The sequence below is a fragment of the Ovis aries genome, chromosome 15 (genome assembly GCF_016772045.2).
Source record: "Ovis aries strain OAR_USU_Benz2616 breed Rambouillet chromosome 15, ARS-UI_Ramb_v3.0, whole genome shotgun sequence".
Classification (NCBI taxonomy): Eukaryota; Metazoa; Chordata; class Mammalia; order Artiodactyla; family Bovidae; genus Ovis; species Ovis aries.
Genome location: NC_056068.1, coordinates 53,230,778 through 53,256,247, shown reverse-complemented (window position 1 = coordinate 53,256,247; position 25,470 = coordinate 53,230,778). Strand labels below are relative to the sequence as shown.

The following is a 25,470-nucleotide window of genomic DNA, read 5'->3' as shown; positions in this document are numbered from 1 at the left end:
TGTGCCATTCATTCACTCCCTCATTCAGCAAATGCTGGCTGAGTGCCTGCCACGTCCCTGGCACTGTTCTAACACTGGGACACCAGCATGACCAAAGCAGGTGACAGTCCTTACCCTCACCAGCCTCACCAGGCTGCCATCCTAGAGACGGGAGTGACCAGAGTTTTGAGGGGTCATTTAAAAGAGCTGACATTTATCATTCGGGAATTATTTTAAAAACACAAAATGCTTCACATTTGGACAAGAAGATCGCAAGCATCCGTAATCTTGTGACTTAGAACTTTACAAAACAATTTGTTTTTGGTCTTTGCGATCCTCGCTATTTTGTGTGTATCCTCGTGTGCATGCATGAACCTGTGTTCAGACACAGTTGTGCTTAAGCTGTGTATGACATTTGGATTACTGCTTTTTTCCTTCAGCATTTCCCGTGTCATTAACTTATCCTAATATCCGTGTTTGTTAATGACACATAAGAGTTCCTCATGTGACTGCTCAGCAGTTTATTGAACCATCGCCTTATTTGGCATTTACGTTATTTCCGGTTTTTTGCTATGGTAAATAATGTCGGAATGATTAGCTTTAGAGTCATCCGACCGCTTCTGGAGGGCAGAATGCTGGAGGCCTCAGAGGCCCCAGGCTCACGCCACCACCTCTTCCTTCCCTGCCCCTAAGTGCCACCTTCTTCCCTCTGGGGGAAAGGAGTTTCCCTCTAGGTAACTCTCAACAGGAGATGTTCCTATTATCGTTAGCTACATAACTAATCACCCGATAACTTAGTAGCTCAAGCAACAACATTCATCTCTTTATCTCCCGGTTTCCATGGGTCATGAAGATGGGGAGAGTTCAGCTGGCCAGTTCTAGCTCAGGGCCTCTCCTGTGGTTGCAGCTGGCATGGGGCTGTGGCCACTGAGTGCTTCCAGCGAGACCTGGTGATCTTATCCCTCGCGTCTGGCCTTGTCCCACTCTTTCTCTCTCATGGCTGCCTCTCTAACCTAGGCCACCTTCATTTCTCACCTGGATGAATAATATCAACTATCAATTCACCTGGATGAATAATATCAACTATAGATGAATAATATCAACTATAGCACTCTCCATGAGCCAGGTATTGTCCAAAGCTCTTTACACACACGAAATCGCTTGTATCGTCCTTACAACAGGGACTTCCTTGGTGCTCCAGTGGTTAAGAAGCCTCTTTCCAAGGCAAGGAACTCTGGTTCAATCCCTGGTTATGGAACTAAGATCTTATGTACTGCATGGCCAAAAGGTATATTAAAAATACTTAATCCTCACAACCACCCAAGGAAGCAGATGCTGTTGCGATCTCTCTTGTAGCAAATAAATGGCAGATCCGGGACCTGAACCTGGGGCAGCCTCCTTATTAATTCCGCCCCTTTACTAGTCTCCCTGTGTGCGTTATGGCCTCTCTGCCCTCCAGTCTCCAGCCAGTGGCCGAAGCAAGCTCATTAAAGTACAGCTGCAGAACGTCTGTTCCTCACTGAAACCCTGCCGCTGTCTGATCACTACGACAGTGAAATCCACCTCCTGACCGAGGCCACCTGCTGCCCTGCCCCTGCTGGCCTCACCTACCGGTCTCCCTCAGCGCCTTCCTCCCCCAGAGCCTTCCCACTGAAGGTTTTTTTGTTTCATTTTGGTTCAGTGCAGCATCCCACCCTGGCCCCCTTCAGAATTACATCACTGCTTCTTATTCAGCTCCTAAATCACCTGTCACTTGCTAGGGAAGCCTTGACTTTCTCAGGCTGATGGGCGTGTATCCTACACTGGTGGAGGCCTGCCCCTGACAGCATGGAGCCCGAGAGTCAGTGTGTACTATTGGCCCCTTTGTTTGCTGTCTTTCTTGCGGGCTGTTGTGTTGCACACGTACAGGGGATGCCGTAGGCACCATGGCCTGTGCTGTGCACCCTCCCAGAGTTGGGCAACACAAAGCCCCGCTGCCTTTCCCACCAGAGGGAAACTTCATACAGGTGGGGGCCGTTGCGTGGATCTGCCCTAGTCACTGTGGCCAGTAGCATCTTACACACAACAGGGGGTTTGCTGAATATCTGTAGATTACGAGGATTAATACTGAGAGCTGACATGCATTAGGGTTTCCCTCGTGGCTCAGTGGTAAAGAACTCACCTGTAGTGTAGGAGATGGGGGTGGGTTCGATCACTGGGTGGGGAAGAGCCCCTGGAGAAGGAAATGGCAACCCATTCCAGTATTCTTGTCTGGGAAATCCCAGGGACAGAGGAGCCTGGTGGGCTACAGTCCGTGGGATTACAAAAGAGTCAGACACGACTGAGCAACTTAACAACACCAACAAAATATGTATTACTGGGAAGCAGGTGCTAAGCACACTTATTCCTCAGAACAATCCTATGGGATAAGCCCTATTGTCCCCTCTTTTTAGAAGAGGAAATAGGCTGAGGGAGGGGGAGTCGTTTGACTGATGTCCTCTAGTGAGTGAAGGTTTCAGCTGAGGCGGATTAGTTCGCTGTGATAAAAAAGTGAATGAGGGACTGCCCTGGTGGCCCAGTGGTTAAGACTCCTTCTTCCAATGCAGGGGGCTCTGGTTCAGTCACTAGTTGGGGACCTGAAACCCCACATGCTGTTCAGTGTGGCCAAAAAAATAAATAAATAAATAAAAGAAACATGAATGAAAGAAAACCCCTGCATTCCAGCAGCTTAGAGTCAGTCAGATGAGGGGAAACCCAGACGCAGATCATCGCATTGCTGGCGAGGGTGTGTGGGGAGGCGGGGCTTTCCTCCAGCAGAGAGAGAGGAAGGAGAGAAGGGCCCCCAGACGGAAGGTGGACCTGCTCTGGGGCCACTCTTCCCCTTGGGCGCCAGGGCGCCTCCTCTTCTGTCTGCAGCCTCTGTCTCCCAGGCTCTGTACCACGGGTGGAGGCCTGAGGAAGGAGGGTGCCGGCAGGGATGGGGTGGAGTGGGGTGGGGGTAAGGTTCTCTCCTAAGTGCTGAAGCCATACCAGAGGCCTCAGTTCTCACCCACTTGGAGGTCTATCCTTCCCTGGGAGGAAGGGGTGGGGGACAGGCGCCCCCATGGTACAGGTGAGGGAGTGGAGAGACCTGGAGACATCAGGGGATTGATTTGTCCAAGGCCCAGAGCCCAGGTCCCTGGAAACCCCTCAGCTCTTGGTGCTGAGCGTGTGTGTGTGTGTGTGTGTGTGTGCCCGTGCGTGTCATGGAGCTGTGTGTTAGAGATGATGCCTCCCTCTTCCTCCGTCCTGACTCCCATCCCAGCCATGTGTCCTGTTAGAGGAAAAGACCTCCCTTAGGTTCTGTGGACTGGCCCCAGGTGCTTGCCAGGTCCTGGTCGTCTGGGAGTCCAGAGCCACCCCACGGCCTGGGACTGTTCCCTCCTTTGAATTCCCTGGGTTTCCCACCAGGCTGTGGGCCTTCTAAGGACTGGGCCTGGACTCCCCCATCAGATCAGTTTTGCAGCACAGTACTTTCTGAGTTTGTGTTCTGTCTGGGGTTGGAGCCCAGCCTAGCCCAGGGAGGTGGGGTGGAGCACAGGGGCTTTGGGAAAAGTTGGTACCTGAGTGGTCCTTGAAGGAGCAATAGAAGTGACCAGGTCGAGTCCCCATCCCCTTCCTCCCTGAGCCTTGGCTCCTGCGGCACAGAGCTGGGTGGGCTCTGGTGATGGAGGGGGCTTCCCCCGCCCCTACCCCGTGCTTCACAGGGCTACTGAACTTCCAGAGGCTCCAGCCCCTGGGCGCCTTCCCAGCCACCCGCCCCTCTGAGGCCCCAGCTTCATTTCTTGTCTCCTTCCCCACAGGTCTCAGTCTGCTGGGGATTCTGTTTTGGTTGGAAAGAGGAGGCGGAGGTGTTTGCATGTCTGGCTCTTTCCTCCTTTCTCATTCCTCCTCCCTTCCTCCCTCCTGCCTCTCAAGATGTTTCCTCTGCCAGCCTGGCTCCACTCCAGCCTCTCCCCTCCCTGGGCAGGCCGCAGCCATCCCTCTCCTGCCTGGGGCTTCTGCGGGCTGTGGCTTTCCAGAGTGTGCCCTTAATACCTTCCTCCCCCAGAGGAGGGGTCCACAGGGCAAGGACATCAGAGGGAGGGCACCCTTGCCTCCTCCTCCCTCCACTGTTGAAAGCCCACATCTCCTGGTGGAGGAGGCAGAGGGGCCCAACAGGGCTGCCTCCTGCTTGGGGTTCATCCCTTCTCCCTCTCTTTGATTTCCTGGGGAGCCCACAGCCAGCACAGCCCCTTGGCACAGAGGCTCATAGCATGTCTTACGTTCATTTGGTAGTAGTTTTGTGCTGCTTTGCCAAGGGCATTGGGGAGCTGCTCCCCACAACTTGGCAGGGGCCTGGAGTGTAGAGTTTGTACTACTTCTCATGTCCTCACGTTTCCAAATCTCCGGCTGCGCTGACATCACTCCCTGGAGAACCCTCTCTGCTCACCCAGCCCCTGCCCTGTCTGCCCCCCTGGCAGAGGCTCATGGGGTAAAGCAGACCTGTATCCTGACCTCATGGAGCGTGGTCTGGCGTTTGCCTCCTAGCACCTTGCACTGTGCCTGCAGCAGGGCAGATGCTCAGTAAATATTTGTAGAATGAATGTTTGGCAAGCAGCTAGGGAAGCAGAAGGTGGCAGGATGGTGCTTAGGGAGGACTTCTCAGAGGAGGCAGAGATGACCTGGGGTTTTGAAGGATGGATAGGAGTTGGACACACCGGCAGGCACATTCCAGGAAGAAGGAACACAGCCTGTGCAAATCCTAGGACAGGTGGTGTGTGATCTAGGGCTTAGAGTGTGCGTAAGTGACCAGAGAGGAGACTGGGGAAAAGGGCCTGGATATGGGAGGAACCTTCAGTCTGGGAGTGGGCACCCTGACCTGCTGAAATGCTGTTAGAAGTTGGCCCCTTCGGCTGGGTCCCAGGTCTGTGCTTTAGGCCTGGCCTTGAAGGGCACCATGTGTGGAGGGCCCTGGGGGTTGCCAGGGCTTGTCAGAGTTATTCAGCGGTTGGGACTGTATGACTCTAACCAAGGCTACTGGCTCTGCTCCCTTGGGCCAAGTTGGTCGTGAGATTAGAACACATCAGGGCCAGCTGATTGAAGCAGGCTTTGTGACAACTCGTAAGCTAGAACTAGGTTCAGTTGTGGTGTCCATAACTTCCTGGCTATGACCCTGGGCAAATTGTTGATTTCTTTACGCTGCCGTTTCCTCTACAATAAAGATAATAGATGCTACCTCTCAAGATTGTTACAACAATTAACAAAGTAACCTGTGCAAAGCTTTCCTTTTTTCCTCCTTGCTTCTCCCTGTCCTCCCCATCCTCTTCTCCTTCTTAGCAGAGCTGGGCCTTTAGACTGAGGCCTGAGGATGATTTGAAGGATACTGGACACCCTCAGCCCTGATAACTCACCTGAAACCTCTCCTTCCTGGAGGCCCTGGATTCAAAACGCCCCAGTTATGTATGCATTCCTTAGGGTAGTGGTTTTGTGCTCAGGCCACAGCACCAGCTTTGGCAACATCACCTCTAGAAAGGCAGTGGTTAGAAATGCAGATTCCCAGGCCCACCTCTCACCTACTGAATGGGAATCCTGGAGGTGGAGCTCAGCAAGCTGGTTTTCAGCAAGCTTCCCAGGTGATTCTGAACGTATATTCAAGTGTAAGAACCACTGTCTGATGCCCAAGGGCCTTTCAGTGGGAGGACCCTGGCTTTGGGCCTGGAGTCAGAGCACATGGGTGCCCGAGGGGCCAGCTTCCGGGGTGTGTAGCCTGTGCCTTCACTCAGGGCCCTGAATTCAGGAGGACCTCTGATTGGTTTCATGCGCTTCTGTCTCTGTCTTGAAATCTGAACAAGGGGCCCTGCGTTTTCACTTTGCACTTTGGACCACAGATTATTAAAGCTGGACCTAGCACGTTCCAGGTTAGCAGGGTGTCCTTGGGGAAGTCACTTCCTTCTTGAGCGTCCTTGTCCTCATCTGTACAGGGGAGTGATAATCTCCACTGCCCAGAGTGATGGTGAGGATTAAGTGTGACTGGCGTGGGGCCTGGCCCGGGCTTGTATGGGGTAACTTCCAGAGGCCACGTGGCCCGCACCTCTGGAGATGCCATGATAGCAAACATACACTGTCTTTGGCTCAATGGGGCTTCCGGGCTGGAGCAGGGACCCAGACACAAGAGATGAATGCTGTGAGAGTGCTCTGGGGGTGCTGGGGGGGATCCGCCCTAGTTGGGGGTCCCCAAAGGCTTTCCATGTGCATGTGTGATAAGTTGCTTCAGCCGTGTCTGACTCTTTGGGCCCCATGCACTGTGGCCTGCCAGGCTCCTCCGTCTGTGGGATTCTCCAGGCAGGAATGCTGGAGTGGGTTGCCATGCCCTCCTCCAGGGGATCTTCCTGATCCAGGGATCAAATCCATGCCTCTTACGTCTCCTGCATTGGCAGGCGGGTTCTTTACCACTAACATCACCTGGGAAGCTGAGGAAGTGCCAGATGAGCAAAAATCTGAGCTGGATTGGATGAGAACTTGGTGTGGGGCTGGACAGTGTTGTGGTATTTTCACAGTTTTTAACCACAGGTCTCTGGGGAGGCTGAGGTGAGGTGAGAGGGCTGCAGGGTGGACATGGGCCGCAGAGGCTGTGGGTGGAGCAGGAGGCTGCTGTGGGGCCGCATCTCCCAGTCTGGGTCTCTTCCCTTCACAGAGGCCCTAGAACCTCAATAATTTGTAGTAGAGATGGACCCTTGCCCAGAGGCCTCCTGGAGCAGAGTGGGAACGTGGCTTTGCCGGCTGGTGCCACAGGCCAGGTTCTTCACCCTTCGGAAACCTCTGCTCCCTCTTCAGTAGATGGGCCTCCTAATCCCCTCTGGGTGGGCAGTGGTGATGGTCTAGTGAGATGAACACACATAAGCCCCACCGCAGCACCACCGGCAGGAAGCACTCAGTACAGAGTTGATTCCTGTTTCCCTCTGCCCGTGTGCAAGTGGGAGCCCTGGTTTTGCTGTTTGTTTTGTTTTTTAATCTTTTGACGGAGCTGCATGGCATGTGGGATGCTTGTTCCTTGACCAGGGATTGAACACGTGCTCCCTGCATTGGCAATGTGGAGTCCCAACTACTGGACCACAGGGAAGCCCAGGTTTTTAATTAGGAGCCCCTCTAGCCTAAGCTAGCTCACCTGGGGGAGCCTTTCTTTAACTGTAAGACAGATGAGGCTGACAAGCCCATTTCTGGAGATGATCAAGGACTGACCAGCATTGGGGGCCCAGAAGCAGTGGCTTTGGAGCCAGCTGAGCGCCCACCTCTCCAGTGCTCTCCCAGGTTAAATCAGACCCACCAGCTGTGTCACAGAGAGGGAGTGAGCTCCCCTATGGGCATCCTGAGTTCAGGTCCTGCTCTCTCAGCAGTGAACACAGCTTTCATTTATCGCCGTCCTCACAGGACCAGGCGCTTCCTGTGCGCTCAGGGAGAAAGGCACTGTCATTCGTGTTTCAGAGGGGAGGACCAGAGCGACTCTCTCCTTGGCCAGGCTCACCCAGCTAGTGAGTGGCAGACCCCAAAGCTTTGCCTCCTACTTCATAGTGACACACTGTGAAACTGGGGTCAAGTCCAGACTTTTCTGTGCCCTGAAGGATGGGACCCGCCATTCTTAGAGGCTCCTTCAGCTGCAGTGGCCTATGGTCTGTGTCTCTGGGAGGGCCTGTCCCCAGGGGAGTTCTGCCACACACTTCCAGGCTGCTGTTTCTTTACTGTGTGGAATAATACCAGCTTACCCATGCCCTCTAAGCTGTAGCCTCCCAGGCCTGTCATCCTGACCCCTGGCCCTGTTCTCTGTCTCTTACCCACAGGGAGGAGTAGGAATGGCCAGGACCCGTGGTTTCTCTACCACAAGTGGCCTGGAGCAGAGGGGGCAGGGGTGCCTAACCCTGTGGGACTGGGAAAAAGTTTGATGGCTCCAGAGGACTGACCGACAGTGTGGTTGCAAGATATGGGGGTGCAAGGGAGTGTGGTGGAGTAAGGGTTGGAGGGCTGAGCAGGGGCCAGATTGTGAAGGGCTTGTGGGGAGCAGTTAAGGGGTTTGAGGCAGAGAAAGGACTTGATCAAGTCTGTGTCTAGCATGACTGAGAAAAATGCCAATGATAGTTAACACAGTGTCAGGCATGCAGCATTCAAAGCCGTTCATCATGGTTTGATGCTTTTTGTTATATGGGACATTATGAACACCCAGATTCTACTCTTAGCCGCTGTGAGAACTTGGGCCAGTCACGAAACCCTAGGACCTCCTTTTTCACACCAGTAATGTAGGAAGAAGGATATGGAACCTTCTCCTAAGGATTTTTTCAAGATCAAAGAGAGATAATGGGGGGATTTCATCTCATCTCTGTTAATCCTGAAGACACTTAGCTCCCCGAGCCCAGCTTTATAGCCAGGGCCCTTCCTCTGCGTCACATGCCTGCCTGCTTCCCAGTTTGGGGCAGGGTAGGACTCGTCCACCGGCCCCAGAAGCCCCCAGTCACAATGCAGCCCCTTTCAGGCAGGGCTTTACCTTCCCCAGATCTCTCCTCTGTCCTTGGTCTTGACGCTACAAGCAACAGACCTCTGCCTCCTCCTCAAACTCTCTCCTAGCCTTGGTGCCCTGACCAGGGGGCTCCCAGCCTTAAGAGCTCATGAGATGCTCGGTAACCCAGTGTGGTATGGAGGGAAGCATGCAGAACCTGGGAACATTACGTGCCTTCTCTGAGCCTCAGTTTCCTCATCTGCAAAATGGGAATGGGGTTACCTATTTTGTTAGTCTTCTTTTGCTCCTGTAACAAATTACCATAAATTTTACCTAATACAACATACATTTATCCTCTTATAGTTCTGGATGTCAGAGTCCTATCACAGGGCTGCGTTCCTTCTGGAGGCTCCAGGGGAGCATCCATTCTTTTGCCTCTTCTAGCTTCTGGAAGCTGCCTGCATTTCTTGGCTTCTGGCCCCATCTTCCATCTTAAAGCCATTAGCACAGCATCTTCCAGTTTCTCTCACTGCTTCCATCATCCTCACCTTGCCTTTTCTCCCTCTGACCCTCCTGCCTCCTGCTTACAAGGACCTTTGTGATTACACTGGGTCCACCCAGATAAAGCAGGGTTGTCTCCCCATCTCCAGATCCTTAACTAACATCATGTCTGCACAGTTTCTTTTACCATGTAGGGTAACAGCTTCACAGCTCCAGGGATTGAGATGTGAGCATCTCAGGGGGCCATGATCCAGCCTGTCACTTCCTTGCAGGGTAGCTATGAGGATTAAATGAGACGAGAAATGTGAAAGGATCAAACAGTACCTGGGACATGGCAGTCAGTCCCTAGACACATTTTCTTCAGTCCTCTCTCTGGGCCTCTGGCTCCCCAGCTGTAAAAAGAGGCCCATTGTAGCAGTTGGATCCCACCTTCTATCGAGCGTGTTTTATGGTCAGGCAGACTGCACCCTTAGCCCGGGATTCATAGGAAGCAGCAGAATTGAGGATGCTCCCCGACAGCCCTCAGAAAAGCTTCCCTTCTCCCCTCCCTCTCGGAGGCAGGCCTCCTTTCAGTTCCTGGCCTGCTGAGCATTTCCCATCATTCCCAGGGATGGCTGATGGGAAAGGCTGAGCTCACTGCTCCCTGGGGAGGGCGATGGGTGGAGGGAGGGGAGGGAGAGGCTGGCGGCAGCTGCTTGGAGAGAAGGGCAGAGATCTACAGAGGGAGAGCTGAGGTTATCAGCACTCAGGGGGAGTGGGAGAGGGTGAGGCCGGGCCTCCTGGCCGAGCCTTGGAGAACTGCCAGCCCTTCCTCAGCCTCCTCCGCTGAAGCCCCGGCCCGTGCTGCTCCGTGTGTCTACCAGCTGCCCCTCCTGAGAGGCCCTGGGGTCCGGGGGAGTGTGTATGTATGCTGGCGATGGGAGGGGGATGCCACAGGCCAGCAGGAACTGCAAGTGAGAGATTGCTGCCAGAGAGGAATACCTTCTCCTTCCTGAGAAGAGGGCCATTTCAGCCAGCATACATCCCGCCCCTTCCCTCTGCCCAGAAATTGGTCACCTTTTGGTTCATCATCTGCCTTCACTGCACTTCTCTTTTCTTATTTGCATGTGTGGGTGTGGGTGTGTGTGTGTGTGTCAGGGGGGTAATAACACCATTAGGGGATTTGAGAGACTCAAATGAGATGGTGATTTTTGAAATGTACACTCTGCTATATAAGGATGTGTGACTCCGTGCATACGCACATCACTTTGACGTTCTCTCTTCTGCACCTTGACGACCTGGCAAATGCTTAATTACCCTTCAAGTCCTAGCTCCAGTGTCACCTGCTCTTTGTAGCTCTCTCAGCAGCCCCCTGTCCCCCTGGGGAACACGAAGCTGCTCCCTGCCCCGAGTTACCGTCTCTCTAACCCTCTGTGGGTGCCTTATGCAAGGATAGTTGTTCACAGTGGGCCTCCCCCGCTGTTTGCAGGAAGTGCATTCGCCACGGCCCCTCCAGTTCTCAAGGCCACAGTGGCTGTGGTAGAGCAGAGGCAGGATGGTGAAGGCGCTGGGGAGCTGACCTCCTGGAGTCTGGCCTTGGCAAAGTCCCCACGTGACAGTCCAGTCCTTAGAATCAAGCAGATTGCCACGATGGACTCAAGTCAGATTCAGGGACTCTGCTCAAAGCAGGTGGCCATTCATCCATGCATAAGAGCCCTTCACTTTCTGTGATGCACATACTCATGCCTGCTGCCCAGGACCTCCTAGACATAATCAGGATACCAAAGGGCCATGTTGGCCATGACTTTTCCGGAAGAGAGTGAAACCTGAGCCAACGGAGGGGGAGAGGCTGTTTAGGCCCTAAGGAGCGTATTCCATAAGCTCACCTACCACACTCTAGGCTGCCCTCATAGGTCAGTTGGTAAACAGTCCGCCTGCAATACAGGAGACCCCAGTTCAATTCCTAGGTCGGGAAGATCTGCTGGAGAAGGAATAGGCTACCCACTCCAGTATTCTTGGGCTTCCCTTGTGGCTCAGCTGGTAAAGAATCTGCTTGCAATGTGGGAGACCTGGGTTTGATCCCTGGGTTGGGAAGATCCCATGGAGAAGGGGAAGACTACCCATTCCAGTATTCTGGCCTGGAGAATTCCGTGGACTGTATAGTCCATGGGGTCACAAACAGCTGGACATGACTGAGCAGCTTTCACTCACACTCCAGGATCCCCAGCAGGCTCATATCCCAGTGCCTCAGGCCCACCAGATACACAGAGAGGGCGGATACATGTTGGGAGATGCGGCATGGTGGCCAAAGGTGCCTCCACCTCCTTTCTGTCTTCCGCTGTCTCCCCAGAGCCCTGGACAGCCTTGTTCATCCTGGCACTTCTGGTGCCTCTCAGTGCCCTAGTCCTACCATGCGGTGAACTTGGCTTATGTTCCAGGCATAGGCAGACATCAGCCCATTCATTCCCCTCCACACCCTGGAGGTGGTCTTACCTAGGTGAGGATAGGTGAGGTGAGGAGCCATGAAGTGCCATGGTAGAGATCTGTTCCCAATTACTCTCTTCTTGGAAATAATGGAAATGCATGTCTTAAAAATGCTCAGTAATACCAGGCCTTGGTCTCTGCCCAGCACTCTGGCCTCCCAGAAACTCTTCATACCCATCACCTCCTCTCTGCTGCCCAGACCCATACGAGGTAATGTGACCCTCACTGAGAGCCAGTGATCCAGCTGAACCCTGTCCATCAGGGACCTGTCCAGGGCCTCCCAGCGAGTGTGTTTCTTGTGGGGGATAGTGATGATGGTAAGTATCATCACCACTGACAGAGCTCTAACTGTGTGCCAGCGCCTCACTGAACACTAGATGGCTGAAGCACAGGCTGATGAGGCAGCAGGCCTGCCTAACCCCAGCCCATAACTCCTTTATGTTGCCCCTTGTTTGCGCACAGTCCTCCCTGCCCTGGAGTAGCTCCCATCCTGGGGGGCAAACTCCCACTGGATCACGCCCGCACAGGAGGTGTATGAGATAGTACACTCAGCCTGGAGGCTTGGTAAAGGGCCCCTAGAAGGAATAATGCTTTTTCCCTACTTGAGTTGTCCTCAAGATTAAACAGGAGGAATAGATCAAATACTTAGCATATGACAAAAAATACATGATAAATCTTAAAATATTGTTATTGTGGTTTTTGGGGTTTGTTTTCTCAAGTTTAATAAAACTACTCAGTTAAAAGTTTCAAAAGAAGGGTAACTTCTTCATGATTTTGAGATGACAGGTGCACATTTTATATCTGTAATACAGCTATTTCAGAGAACCTCTTACATTGGAACTATACCGCAGGATGACCAATAATGAAAGTATTTGGTTTGGAGCACACTTAGGATAAATTGTTTCTTTCAACAGTATCTAATTCTTTTAAAACCCAGAAGTGTTGTTACTCTATTTTTACTTCCTCATATATCAAGTAGATGGTTTGAACTGCTTATATTTCTTATTTCTGCTCTGTGACTTTGAGAAAGTAATTTAATTTCTCTGTGTTTCATCATATATAGAGTGGGGAATGAGAGTACCTACCTTACAGGGTGCTTGTGAGGATTAAATGAGTTAAATATAATATTTAGAATAGCACCTGACCAGGTGGGTCAGTGGTAAAAAAAAATCTGCCTGTAATGCAGGAGACATGGGTTTGATCCCTGGTTGGGGAAGATCCCCTGGGGAGGGAAATGGCAATCCACTCCAGTATTGCCTGGGAAATCATGGGGTTGCAGAAGTTATTTAGTTGCTAAGTCAGCCACGACTTAGCAACTAAATAACAATAACAATATGTTATATTGAAAATACTACTATTTCTTTATAAGAAAATATACCCAGATACAGTTACTAAATCCAGTCAGGTTGCTTTTCAGCCAATACTCTTCAGCTAACAGTCACTAAGTACTGGCTGGTCCTGGGCTTGTCTGGGTCTTGATCTTGGGGCTCAGCTGCTCCTGGCTCTGCCCAGGGACTTGGGCTTCCTGTTCGGTTTCTGCCTTTTGCTTCTAGCCCCCAGGGCTCCGGGTGAGGCTGAGTTCATAAAAAGTGTCGGCAAAGTACTTTGTGGATCGATGCTAACTAATAGCAGCTCCCTGGAGCTGGCACGCGTAGGGAAGATGATCACAGAGGCAACTTGCACTAGGCTCAGGGGCGGCCCTTGGGGAAGGGCAGTGATATCCATCGCTCCTCCCTGTTGCCTCCTGCCACTTTAGCCAGCAGTGGGTGCCGACAGAGTTTGGAAATGGATGGGGAGTGTTAGTGGCCACATAGGGAAAAGATTTGCCCGTTTCATGGCAGAGTCAGGAGCATAGATCTATCCAGCCCACACATCTGGTCACTTCCACCCAGATCTGGGGGCACAGCCTGTCTTGGGCATCCTCTTGTCAAGGCTCTCCCAGTCGGCTCCATCACCATCTCTCAAGAAGTCAACATTCCTGACTGAAACAGACAGATGCTGGCCTTTGCCCAGACACACAGCTGTCTTAAGGATGGCAGAACGGTTTCCTTTCAGTCATGGGCATGAATGGGAAGTTGGCATGGGGTCTTGCGCAAGAGAAGATGTGGGCGAGACTTCCCCCAATTCTGCCCTAGGAGGAAGTCCTTCTCTGTGTCTCAGACTGAAATGAAGTCTGTTTTGAAAACTGCTGAGGAGGCAGCAGACAGGGCGTTCTCTGCCCTCTGGGGTTTATAGTCAGATGGAGGAGGCATGGTCTTATTCAGGAGAGGCACCAGTCTGATGGAGGGCGGGGCTGGTGGGGAGGTGAATGTGGCTTCTGTTTCCTGGGAGTTCTTATCTTACTGAAGGGACATAGCCCTTTTGCCTTCCGGCAGCACCTTATCTGAGGGTGGAGGCATTAACTTTGTCTGCAGGGGCCTCCTATCTGATGGAGGAGTCGGGGCTACTTTCTTCCCCAGGGAATTCTTATCTGATAGAGGAGATACGACCTCTGTCCTCAGGAAGGCCCCTTGTCTCTCTGATGGGGGAGGTTCATCTTGTTCTCTCACTCAAGAAGCCCCATTTGACGGCTTCTGCCTTTGCTCCCTGCCTTCCTGGCCTGATTCATGGGGAGCCCTGGTCGACAGGCAAGAGCCACAGAGAGAGCTGGGCAGAATACTGGGCTAGGCTGCTGTGGGGCAGGGAAGAAGGGGGTGCTTCTTCCCAGAGGGGCTCCCCTAGCAAGTACAGGTGACAAGCAGTTCCCTTGGTGACTCTACCCACCCGCCACTTCAGCTGCCACCGGAGGCTTCCCATGTGACAGTCTGATGGAAGGAGGTGGCTAGCTGTGATGAGTACTTACTGGGGGTAAGCGGGCACCCTCCTCCCGGCTGGAAAGCAAAACTCGAGGGTCACTCGGGAGCCCCTGTCTGCCTGCAGGCTAAACTGCTGGGGTGGGAAGAGCCTGGGAGACTCTCACCTTCTGCCTGTCTGTGGGCCGGCTGAGCGCTCTGAGCCCAGAGACATCCGCCCTCCAAGACCTAAGAAGCCCAGAGAAGAGGAAACAGGACGCGTATCAGGAACGCCTTTTCCTTTTCTTTGTACCTAACCCACTCACTCGGGGCTGGGGAGAGCCTATCCTGGATCCTGCTGGGCCTGCTCTGGCCTGCTGCGGCTGCCTGCAGCCCCCTGCGCTGGGGTCTTCCACGACCTCCCTCCTCCCCACACAGCCCCCAGCCTGCCTCAGCTTCTGCTCCTGGGCTGGTCCCTTAATTCCACCGAGACTCAGTGCTCTCTTCTGTAAAATGGGGTAAGACTTCCTATCTGCCTCATGAGGAAGTTTGTTTTGTCATCTCTTTATAGGATTTACATAGTGCATTCCCTTATCTCTGGGATTCACCTTGAGCACTTCCTGTGTGCTGACCTCTGGGGTGGGCGGGGACAGTGTAGGCGAGGAACAGGTGTGGGCAGACAGGAAGTCTGTTTGGGACTTGTCTGAAGAATCTGGGGACATTGGAGTACGCATGTCCCAAGGCTAGTGGCTGTGGGGTCAGAGTGGGTCTGGCTGGAGACGGAGGTTTGGCTTAACAGCATCCGGTGGCAGCTAAAGTGGGCGGGTGGGTAGAGTCACCAAGGGAACTGCTTGTCATGGGTCCTGGGAGGGGGCGGAGGCCAGGCCCCAGAGGCTGCAGCAGAGAGCTCCGTACAGGGCTGGGATGGGCGACCGCTCAGCCAGGGCTCCAGTGGCCAAGAGAGACGGGCCTGGGATGGGGTCCCTGCATGGTGCTCGTGGGGGGTGTCGAGACCTTTGCTTTGGCAGGCTAGGTGTAGGGGTCTGTGGGAAAGACGGGCCACTGGATGAGGAGGCAGTAAATACTGCAGAGGTGCTAGACATCAAAGAAGGTGGTCAGTCAGACTGGCATCCTCTTTTCTTTTTGGCCTCACGGTGAGGTATGCGGGATCTTTGTTTCCTGACCAGGGATCGAACCCACGGCCTCTACGGTGGCAGTGTGGAGTCTTAACCGCTGGATCGCCGTGGAAGTTCCAGCTTGACCTTCTCTCGTTCTCATGGTTTCAGTTAGTCCCCTGCTGGCTTGTGTTTTTGTGTGGTGCGTATGTGGTTTATGTTGCGAGAGCTGTAGATGACGTGTGTATGGGGCGGGTGATGCCGGTGTGCACATGGAGTGTGCTTAGTATTGGTGTGTGTGGGATGTACATGTGGTATGAGGTGTGAAGCATACATGGTGTGTGTGTGGTGCAGGTGTGCATGGCGTGTGAGCATAATGTGGTGTGCTTTACATAGGTGTGTTGTCTGTAGATGTGTGTGGGCTATGTGTGTCTTTGTGTGTGTGTTGTGGGCATAGTGTGCGTGGTGTGTGTGTGTGTGATGTGTAGAGTTTGTCCATGTGGCCACATTCAGATCCTTGTTCCGCAGTGCATATGGGAGGCTGGTGCTGAGTCATCTGCTTGGGCTGAAAACTCAGAAGCGTCCACCAGACCTGTGGATTTCCCTTCTCTACTCAGGTCGCCCCCAGCGGTGCACTGGTAACAACTGGCCGTCCAGAAAAAGGGGGGTGGGGGGGCTTATGGCGTTTGCCAGTTTCCGTGGTGTAGATTCTCCCACCAAGGCCTTCACCCTACTAATGTGATGATCCTGAACATGGAGTTGGGAGGAGATGCACAGTGGGTCTCCATCTTTATAGTAAAATTCAGTAAAATAACAGATAGTAAGTGGTAAGTTTTGAGTATGTCTTCCCTTGATTTTTAAAATATTTTTCATATTTATTTATTGTTTTTGGCTGCACTGGGTCTCTGTTGCTGGGCAAGTGCTTCCTCTAGTTACGGCGAGCAGGGGCTCCTCTTTGTTGTGGTGGCTTCTCTCGTTGCCAAGCACAGGCTGTGGGCACCGGGGCTGCAGTAGTTGCAGCTCCTGGGCCGTAGAGCACAGGCTCAGTAGCTCTGGCCCCTGGGCTTCGTTGCCCCGTGGGATGTGGGATCTTCCCAGACCAGGGGTGGAACCCGTGTCCCCTGCGTTGGCAGGCGGATTCTTAACCACCAGACCACCAGGGAAGCCTCCCCCTCTCTGTTTTTAATATAGTTTATTTAATTGTAATCTTGGTTCAGGCTGTCTCGCCATCAGCACGGTTAACATTTGGCCTTGAGGTTCTTTGTTGGGGGCAGGGAGGGGGCTGGGCTTCATTACACGCACAGCATCCCTAACCTCCACCCGCTAGACACCAGTAGCACCCCTCCCCCAAGTCATGACCATCCAGATGTCTCCAGGCACAGCCATATGTCCCCTGGGGGAGCAAATTTAACCCAGTGGATAGTTATATAAACCCCAGTAGACAGCCATTGGCAGTGGCTGTGTTTAACAACTAGATGACAGAATTCCTACAAGTGTGACAGTTGGCTCTGAATGAGCCTGTACCAGCCAGTTTCAGCACATCATGACCACTGTGTCTGGCTAAATAGAAGGCCTAGGTTTTTCTCTCCGCAATTCTTTCTCTGGAAAGAGCCGCTACCCTAAGCTGTAGCTGTCAGTCTGGACAGAGGGCTCTCTGACTGCGGAGGGCTCTCAGCCCCTGACTGGTCCCCAGAGTGGTTGATGAAGCGTTGGAGATCCACCACTGTGCTAAATTGTTCTGATGTTCCATGAAATGTGAGAATGGTGAGGAAAGTAATACTTCTGAATTAATATTTAGTTTTAATATAATATGCTCTTTCCCAAAAGTTCATATGTTCAAATTGGAAAAACAAGCAAACAGACAAACAGCTCTGTCCCCCCAAAAGCCTCAAGCAAATAAAATTTTGGATAAAGTCTTCCCACAGGGAAGATCATGGCTGCTGCAGGTCTGGGGCCGCCCTGCATGGAAGGTGCTCCTGTTAAGGTCGCGCACACCCATGTCTCATTCTGGTGGCCAGGCTGTCCGCCTCTGATTCGCCTCTAGGCTCAGGTACTGCTTTTACCCATCTTCAAGCTCAGCAGTCGGCTTTTGTTTATTTGTTTATTCATTCATTCAAAATATTTACTCAGCACCAATTATATACCAAGGAAGATGATGGAGAAAGGGGTTTCTGCTCTCTGGAGTTTGTCAGTATATCAGCTCCATGCTGTCCACTGGGGAGCGGAGATGTGCAGGCTTGTGTGGGTGCTGAGGGGACACGGACAGAGTGGAGGAGGGGAAGGGAGACTGTGTGTGTGTGTGTGTGTGTGTGTGTGTGTAGGATGGTGGTTGTGTGCCTGGAGAGAGAGTGTGTGTGTGTGTGTGTGTGTGTGTGTGTGTGTGTGTGTAGGACGGAAGTTGTGTGCCTGGAGCCGAGCTGGGCACACCATACACTGAATCATCCCACTCCCCTGCTGTGCTTCTAACAGAGGGTTCTGTTTCTTGGTGGAGGATCTCTCTGTCTCTTCCCCTGCTCCAGAGTGTAGATGCCCTGGAGACAGGACACAGGGGCCTATATCTCCTGGAGGTAAGAACAGTGTCAGGCTCAAAGATTGGAAAAACAAAAATAATCAAAAAGCAAGGAGGGGAGTAGCCAAGATAAGTGGCAAGAGGGAAGGAGGAAGGGGTCAGGGCAAGGCCACTTTAAGCTGAAGCAGTCAGGGAAGGCTTCTTGAATGAGGTGGTATTTAGCAGGAAGGATGGGAGGGACTGCAGTAGGGGAACGGGTGGAAAGGCTGTTGCAGAGAGAGGGAATAGCAGGGTGTGTCCCTGGAGATTTCTGGAATGTGAGGGTCTAAACTAGGAAAAGAATATCATAAACTGCTGTTTTCTATCTGAGACAGGAAGGGAGACAGCCAACTAAAAAATCTTCTCTCTCTCCAAAGGAGGTAACATAACCATCCTGACCCACCTAAGGGACATCTGGGCAAGAACTCTCCACTGGGCTCTGGAGGGAAGGCAGAGTGATAATAACAATAGTTATCACCGTACCAACGACATCTGCTTTCCTTTATCATTCCCTACTAGGTCCCAAGGCTTTGTATACGCCTTCACCTGTGGGGTAGACATCAACCCCATTTTCCAGACAACTGAAAGCATGCTTCAGAGAGGGAGCGAAAGTCAAGGTCACGCAGGACCCAGGCGGGGTCTGCTTGCTTCAGCATCCACACTGTTTCCTCTGCCAGCACCCTTCCCTTCCTGCCTCTCGACCCCCGAGAAGGCGGGACAGCATTCAGGTGTGGTCTGTGGGCTCTCTGGGATCCAGCTGTCGGCCTGCTTGGTGAAATTTTTATTAGCCTTTGATTTTCGGACCTCTGGTTTTATGGATTACTAGAAAATGGGCCAGGCTTCTTTAAGAAGCTTACCCCCCGACCCCACCTCCGTGGCCACCTGGTGGCTCTTCTCCTCCCTCACTCTGCAGCTCCTGAAAGTATTCACAAATACGGATCATGGCTAGAAAAGTGGACACATGAATGTGGGCAGGAGGCTGAAGCAATAGCTATATGCCTCGGAGCCTGTGAGAAGTCTGACTTGGCCAGACCCCCATCCACTGCCCGTCATCCCTCGGGCCTGTGCCCAGAGAACCAGCAGCCTGGGGCTCTCCTCCTGGTCTGCGACTCTGGGCACACCAGTCTCTCTGGGCCTTAGTCTCCTGGCCTGGGTGCAAGATTCTTCTCGCCCTTGGGCTTCAGTTTCTCCATCTGGGAAATAAAGCGGGCTGCACGCTCCCCAAATCTGTGAAACAGGGGTGACCTTTCCTATCTTCCTGCCTCCTGCCCCTCTCCTGGGCTGTCCTGAGAAGCAGGTGCGCTGATGGTGGGTAAACAGGAAGGCAGTGTTCCGAAGCAGGGAGGGCTGTTCAGTCCTGGAAGAGCAGAGCAGCCTGTACACAAATAACCCCACTACCAGGGAGAGTGTGATAAGGGCCCTAGAAACCTCTTTGCTGCCACAGCCACCTGCTCCTCACACCTCCCTGCTCCCTGATGGCTGTTCTCACACCCAGGAAAGTGGGTCAGAATGTAGGGCGGGTGTACCTGAGGGCGAACGCCCCCTTGCAGGCCCCCACCCTGCCCAGCTGACCATGACTGCCATCAGGGGCAGGGATAGGGAAAGGGGTGGGGTTATGGCATCTCTGCGTCCAAGAGACAGCCCCAGCCATTCTCCCCACTAGGTGTCTATGGCTCTTTTTGCTTTCTGGATATGGTCTGAGTTCCTTAGTCTGGCATTCGAGACCCTGCACACCTAGCCCGGGGCCTGGGGTCTGGAGGTGCTCTGTGACTAGCAGGGAGGGGAGTGGACCCTTCTCAGGCCCGTACTCCTCCCTGGTACCCTTCCTAGGCACTTGGGACGTACTTCAGATTGCCCACTATCTCCCAAACACTGAGTGGACTCAGCTGCCCTCCCCAGGCCTCCACGAGCAGTGCCGTCACCTCTTCCATACCTGTGTGTGTTCTTGAAGATCCCCCTCATTGATACTGCCTTCCTCGAAGCCTTTCCTGGTCCCCCAGACAGAACCACACAATCCCATCTATAGCGTAGTATTGTGAATGCTGAAAAGTGTCATCTCTGGAGTGAGACTGCCTGGGTTTCAGTATCTAGCTGTGCCCCTTACTAGCTCTGTGGCCTTGAGTAAATGACTTAGACTCTCTGTGTCTCAGTTTCCTCATCTGAGAAATGGGATTACAACCATACCTTCTCAAATGTTGTCGGAAAAACAAGTGAGTTCATATTTAAGACACACTTAGAGCAGTGACTGGCACCTGATTCCTCTCCTGGAAGAGATTTCTGTTGCCGATTGAGATTACTATCTGAAGTTTTCCCCACATTCACTGTACTCGTAGCATGAATTTTCGGATGCTCACAAAGGCTTGAATTGTTGCCAGTGCTCTCTCAATTCTCTGGCAGTGAATCCGCATTCGTGGATAATCTCCTTCGGATGAATTTTCTGATGTTGTGTAAGACATGTTTGGCTAAATGATTTCCCATAGGTGGCCCATTCATAGGGTTTCTCTCCTGTATGAGTTTTCTGGTACTGGCTTTGAGACTTTAAGCTATTTAGGGTTTCTGAATCTCAGGTTTCTCCTTTGAAAAATGGGAATGTTTAGATGGAATAATATCTTAATATGCTGAAGTTCTTAGCAAAGCACCTGGCTTACAGTGAAAGCTTAATGCGTGGTGGCCGTTGTGGTTGATGGGTTTGTCTCACTTGGCTATACCACAGTTTTTTGTCAGCAGTGACCATGAATTATTCATCTTGGTGCCTGCAGAGCCTGGCAGTGGTAGGAGTGTGTGACTGTTTACTGGGTAAGGGAATGATAAATGGAAGAGCCATTGGTCAGAGCTGAGCAGAGGCCCATTTGGGTGTATCAGTTGTCTTCCTGGCTCACCCTGATGCTGGCTGAGACCCTGCCCCTGTGAAGTATTTTCTAAACCCAGTGCCTGTTGATCTGACAGCCAAAGAGAAGCATAGAGAAATCTGTGGAGTCCACTCACCCGGGGCAAAGGATCCTTACCACCATCTTTTGAAACTTCATTCATCCTCATTCGTGACTAATTCCCTCTTAGGGCATTCACTGGACAGCATTCCACCTGTATTTATTTACTGAGCACTTCCTGTGGCCCAGGCATCGTGCTGTGCCCCCAGGGATCCAGTTGTAAGGGAACACAGGGCTAGTAAACAGACTTTTACAGTGTGTAAATGCTGTGATGGGGACGCACCGGGTGTGGGAGTCAGGGTACATCTAATCCCAATTTGGGGAAGTCAGAGAAGGCTTCCTGGAGAAGGAGAACACTGAGGAGAAGGCACGGCACACAGTTGTAACAGCTGACACAGCAGGTCTGGGGAAGGGTCTGAGGAATCAGAGACATGGACTCTGGATTGCAAAGTTGCAATATCAGAGATTCTAACATCCATTCAGAATGATAGGATCCGTATTTTCTCTACTTCACTTGCGATATTTTTTCATTAAGACTGGAGACGTATCTTGTTAGGGAAGCCGTGCATCTTTATGAAGTAATTGGTGCTCACTGTACAACATGGAAAAATAAGGGATATAAAGGAGTGAGTGGGTGGACGGATGGAATATCCCTTAACCCCTGTTAATATTTGGGCATATTTCCTTTCCTTATACTCATTTATTGGGTTTGTTTTTAAAACTGAGATATAACTTACATACCATAGTATTTGCAGTTTTAGTGGTTTTTAGTATTTTCACAAGGTTGTATAACCATCACCACTAATTCCAGAGTTTTCAGCACCCCAAAAAGAAACTCCTACCCATTGGCAATCACTTCCCATCCCACCTCCCACCAGCCTCTGGAAACCACCAAACTGCTTTCTGTCTCTGTGTAGTTGCCCGTTCTGGACATTTCAAATAAATGGGATCAAACAACATATGGCTTTCTGTGTCTGGCTTCTTTCACTTAAAATATAATGTTGATCCTTTCAAGGTTCATCCATGTTGTAGCATGAATCAGTGCTTCATCCCTTCCTGTTTATGGTTGAATAATATTCCATTGAATACATATGCCACAGATAAAAAACACATTCAGCAGTTGGTGGCATATGACTGTTATGCATAATGCCACTATGAACATTTTTGTGTGTGTGGACATCATTTTCAGTTCTCTTGAGTCTCTACCTAGGAATGGAATTGATGGGTCATATGTTAGCTCAGTGTTGTTGAGCGGAACTGCCAGACTGTTTGCCACAGTGACTGCACCCCTTTGCTAACCACCAGCAAAGCGTGAGGGTTCCTGTTTCTCCACATCCTTGATAACACAGGCTTATTGTCCTTTTTTTAAAATTATTATTATAGGTCTCCTACTGGGTATGAAATACCTCACTGTGGCTTTTTTGTTTGTTTGGCCATGCTTCATAGCTTGTGGGATCTGAGTTCCCTGACCAGGGATCGAACTGGGGTCCTTGACAGTGGAAACGCAGAATCCTAACCACTGGACCACCAGGGAATACCCTTGTTGTGGCTTCAATTTGCATTTCCCCAGTAACTAATCATCTTTTTATGTGCTTACTGGCCACTTGTATACCTTCTTTGAAGAAATGACTATTCAAACTCATTGCTTGATTTTAATCAAGTTATTCACCTGTTTGTTGTTGAATCATAATAGGATCTTTATATATCCTGGATACTAGACTCTTACTAGATACATGATTGGAAAATATTTGCTCCATTCTGTGGATTGTTTTTTCACTTTCTTGATAGTGACCTCTGAAACTCCAAAATTTTTTATTTTGATAAAGATCAATTATCTACTTTTTTTTTAGTTGCCTGTGCTTTTGATGTCATGTCTAAGAGACCATTGCCTTATCCAAGGTCATGTAGATTTATATATATGTGTTCTTCTAAGAGTTTTATAGCTTTTCCCTTTTCTCTCTTTCTTTCTTTTGCTGGGCCTCGCATCATGTGAGATCTTAGTTCCCCATTCAGGGACGGAACTGGTGTGAGGTTGTGGGGTTTATTTTTTTGCATATGAATATCCAGTTGTCCAGGAATCATTCATTGAAAAGACTATTTTATCTCCTTTGTCTTCTCTTTGTTCCCTTGTTAAAAATCAATTGACTGTAAATATATGGGCTTAATTCTGGACTCTCAATTTTGTTCCATTGATTTCTATGTCTGTCTTTATGCCAAGATCACACAGTCTTGGTTACTGTATCTTTGTAGTAAATTTTGAATTTGGAAGTCTGAGTCTTCCAACTTTGTTGTTTTTTTTTTTCCCCCCAAGATTGTCTTGGGACTTCCCTGGTGGTTCAGTAGTTAGGATTCTGCTCTTCCGCTGCGGGGGACACGGGTTGGATCCTTGGTCAGGGAACTAAGATCCACAATGCCTCAAGAAATCGCCAGAACAAAACAGACGAAAAAAGAGGGCAAAGTGAGAGAGACACTCAAGCAAATAATTACAATAAAAATTATATTTAAAAAAGATTGTCTTCACTATTATATTTCCATATGAATTTTAGGATCAGCCTGTCAATTAATGCAAAAAATCCAGCTGGAATTTTTATAGGTATTGCATTGAATTCATAGATAAGTTTGAGGAGTGTAGCCATCTTAACAACCTCCAGTCTTCTCCTTCTTTCTTTTGGATATTTATTGAGTATAAATTTGAGCTCATGCCAAACATATTGTTTTGATTGCTGATTTCTGCTTAATATTCTATCATAAGCATTTCCCCGTGTTATGAAAGATGCAAGCATAATTTCAGTGCTATGCAATATCCCATTGTTTAGCTGTACTGTACAAAATGATAAACTCTTGAATGTTGGGTAATCTATCCAGGAAGGTACTTTGTTCTGGGTCCCTCATGATGCAGGCTTCTCCCTACAGGCACAAGTAGATATTTGGGAGGACTGGTAGCTCACAGAAAAGCAGCAGAATCAGAAAATAGGATCTAACAGGCTGCACAGACACTGATAGAGCATGTTTGTTTTAGGCATGCTTTTTAAACATTTAAAAATTTGTACCATGGTGTTCATTTTACATTGTAACTCAGTTCACCTGAAACAGAAATTTTACTAAATGATACTTAAATTTTTAAAACATTAGGAGAAGCTGGTCTGCTGTAGTTACAAATAACCCCCAAACCTTAGTGGCTCAAGAAGTTTCTCTCATGCTGTCTGTCATTTAGCAGGAGAGCCCTGGAATTTAGTCTCTAAAGGCTTCCCCATCCAGATCATTGCTGGTTTCAATGACAGAGGAAAGAGGCCACGGTAGGCAGAAGAACCCCCCCACCGCCCACCCCGCCAACAATGTTTACATCCTAATCCTTGGAACCTTTGAATATGTTATATCATTTGGCAAAGGGGAATTATAGGTGCAGATGGAATTGAGTTTCCTAAAATCAGTGGATCTTAAAGTAGGGAGCTGCATGTATTCATGCAGTGGATCTCTAAATGTGGAAGAGGGAGGCAGAAGAGGAGGTCAAAGTGATGCAATGTGATAAGAACCTAACCTGGTGTTGCTGGCTTTGAAGATGGAGGAAGAGGCCTTGAGACATGGAATGATGATGGAAAGGGCAAGAAAACACATTTACTCCTAGAGCTTCTGGAAAGGAATGCAGCCCTGCCAACACCTTGATTTTAACCTGTGCGTGCATGCTCAGTTGCTCAGTCATAGAGGAATACTGGAGGGGGTTGCCATTTCCTCCTCCAGGGGATCTTCCCCACCCCGAGTCAAATCACCATCTCCTGCATTTCTTGCATTGGCAGGCAGATTTTTTTTAACCCCTGAGCTACCTGGGAAGCCCCGTGATTTTAACCTAGTGAACTTCTGAACTTAACACTGTAGGGTACTAAGGTTATGCTGTTGTAGGCCACTAAGTTTGTGATAATTTATTGTAGCTTCCATAGAAAATGAATATAAACAGCATGGGGTCATCATGCACCAGCCCTTAAATACTTCTGGCTGGAAGTGACATATGGCATTTCTGTTCCTATTTCGTTGGCCAGAGCAAGCTGTATGGGCATATCTAACTTCACAAGAGAAATTTGATCCACACATATGCCCAGCCTTAGAAGGGATGGAATATTGGTAAATACAATAATATCTACTACTTGCCATCTGCACCTTATTCTTATATCTTCTATTTCATTCAACAACAGCAAAAGTGCTAGTGACAGTTCTATAAGTTGATTTCAGTGTCAACAAATGGATTGTGGCCCCTGGTTTGAAACACATTGCTCTACCGACCCTACTCTGACCATGCCTGAAGAGCTACATGACACACCCTTCACCTAGCTGATTGGCCCAGGCGTGGGACACATGACCAAAACTGACCAATCAAATTCCTCTCCTGGGAATTTGGAATTGGGCCATTCAGCCAGTTAACAGTGGGAAGCAGATCAGAGGCAGAGTAGAAACAGGGTCAGAGTGAGAGCCACATGGAAGCCAAAATGATGGAGGGGCAGAAAAGCCCTGAGTAAGCAGAGAGAGTTGGTCCACAGAGACAATGGAGCAGCCGCAAGGAGAGCAGCGCAGGCAGGAGAACGTGCGTCTCCAGGGGGAAAGGTGGAGACAGAGAGGCGCTGCCTGAGGGGCGGATGGCTTCCCCGTTCCTGGCTCCAGCCCCCGCGCGTCCTGCCTGCATATCCTTCCC

At 50.6% G+C, this 25,470-nt stretch overlaps 1 protein-coding gene across 6 annotated transcripts in view; it reads left to right on the top strand.

Moving 5' to 3' along the window:
* The window catches only part of ARRB1 (arrestin beta 1), a 77,208-nt gene that overhangs the window by 22,008 nt on the left and 29,730 nt on the right, over positions 1 to 25,470 (top strand). For 2 of the 6 annotated variants that reach the window (XM_027979541.3, XM_012096067.5), the window contains exon 1: positions 1 to 14,717. This exon is cut by the window's left edge and continues 4,433 nt beyond it. The exons of 2 other annotated variants lie outside the window; for them this stretch is intronic. In XM_027979541.3, the coding sequence (XP_027835342.1) occupies positions 14,713 to 14,717 (5 nt within the window). In that variant the 5' untranslated portion in view covers positions 1 to 14,712. 2 more of the 6 variants (XM_060400025.1, XM_012096065.5) reach the window with 1 other exon arrangement.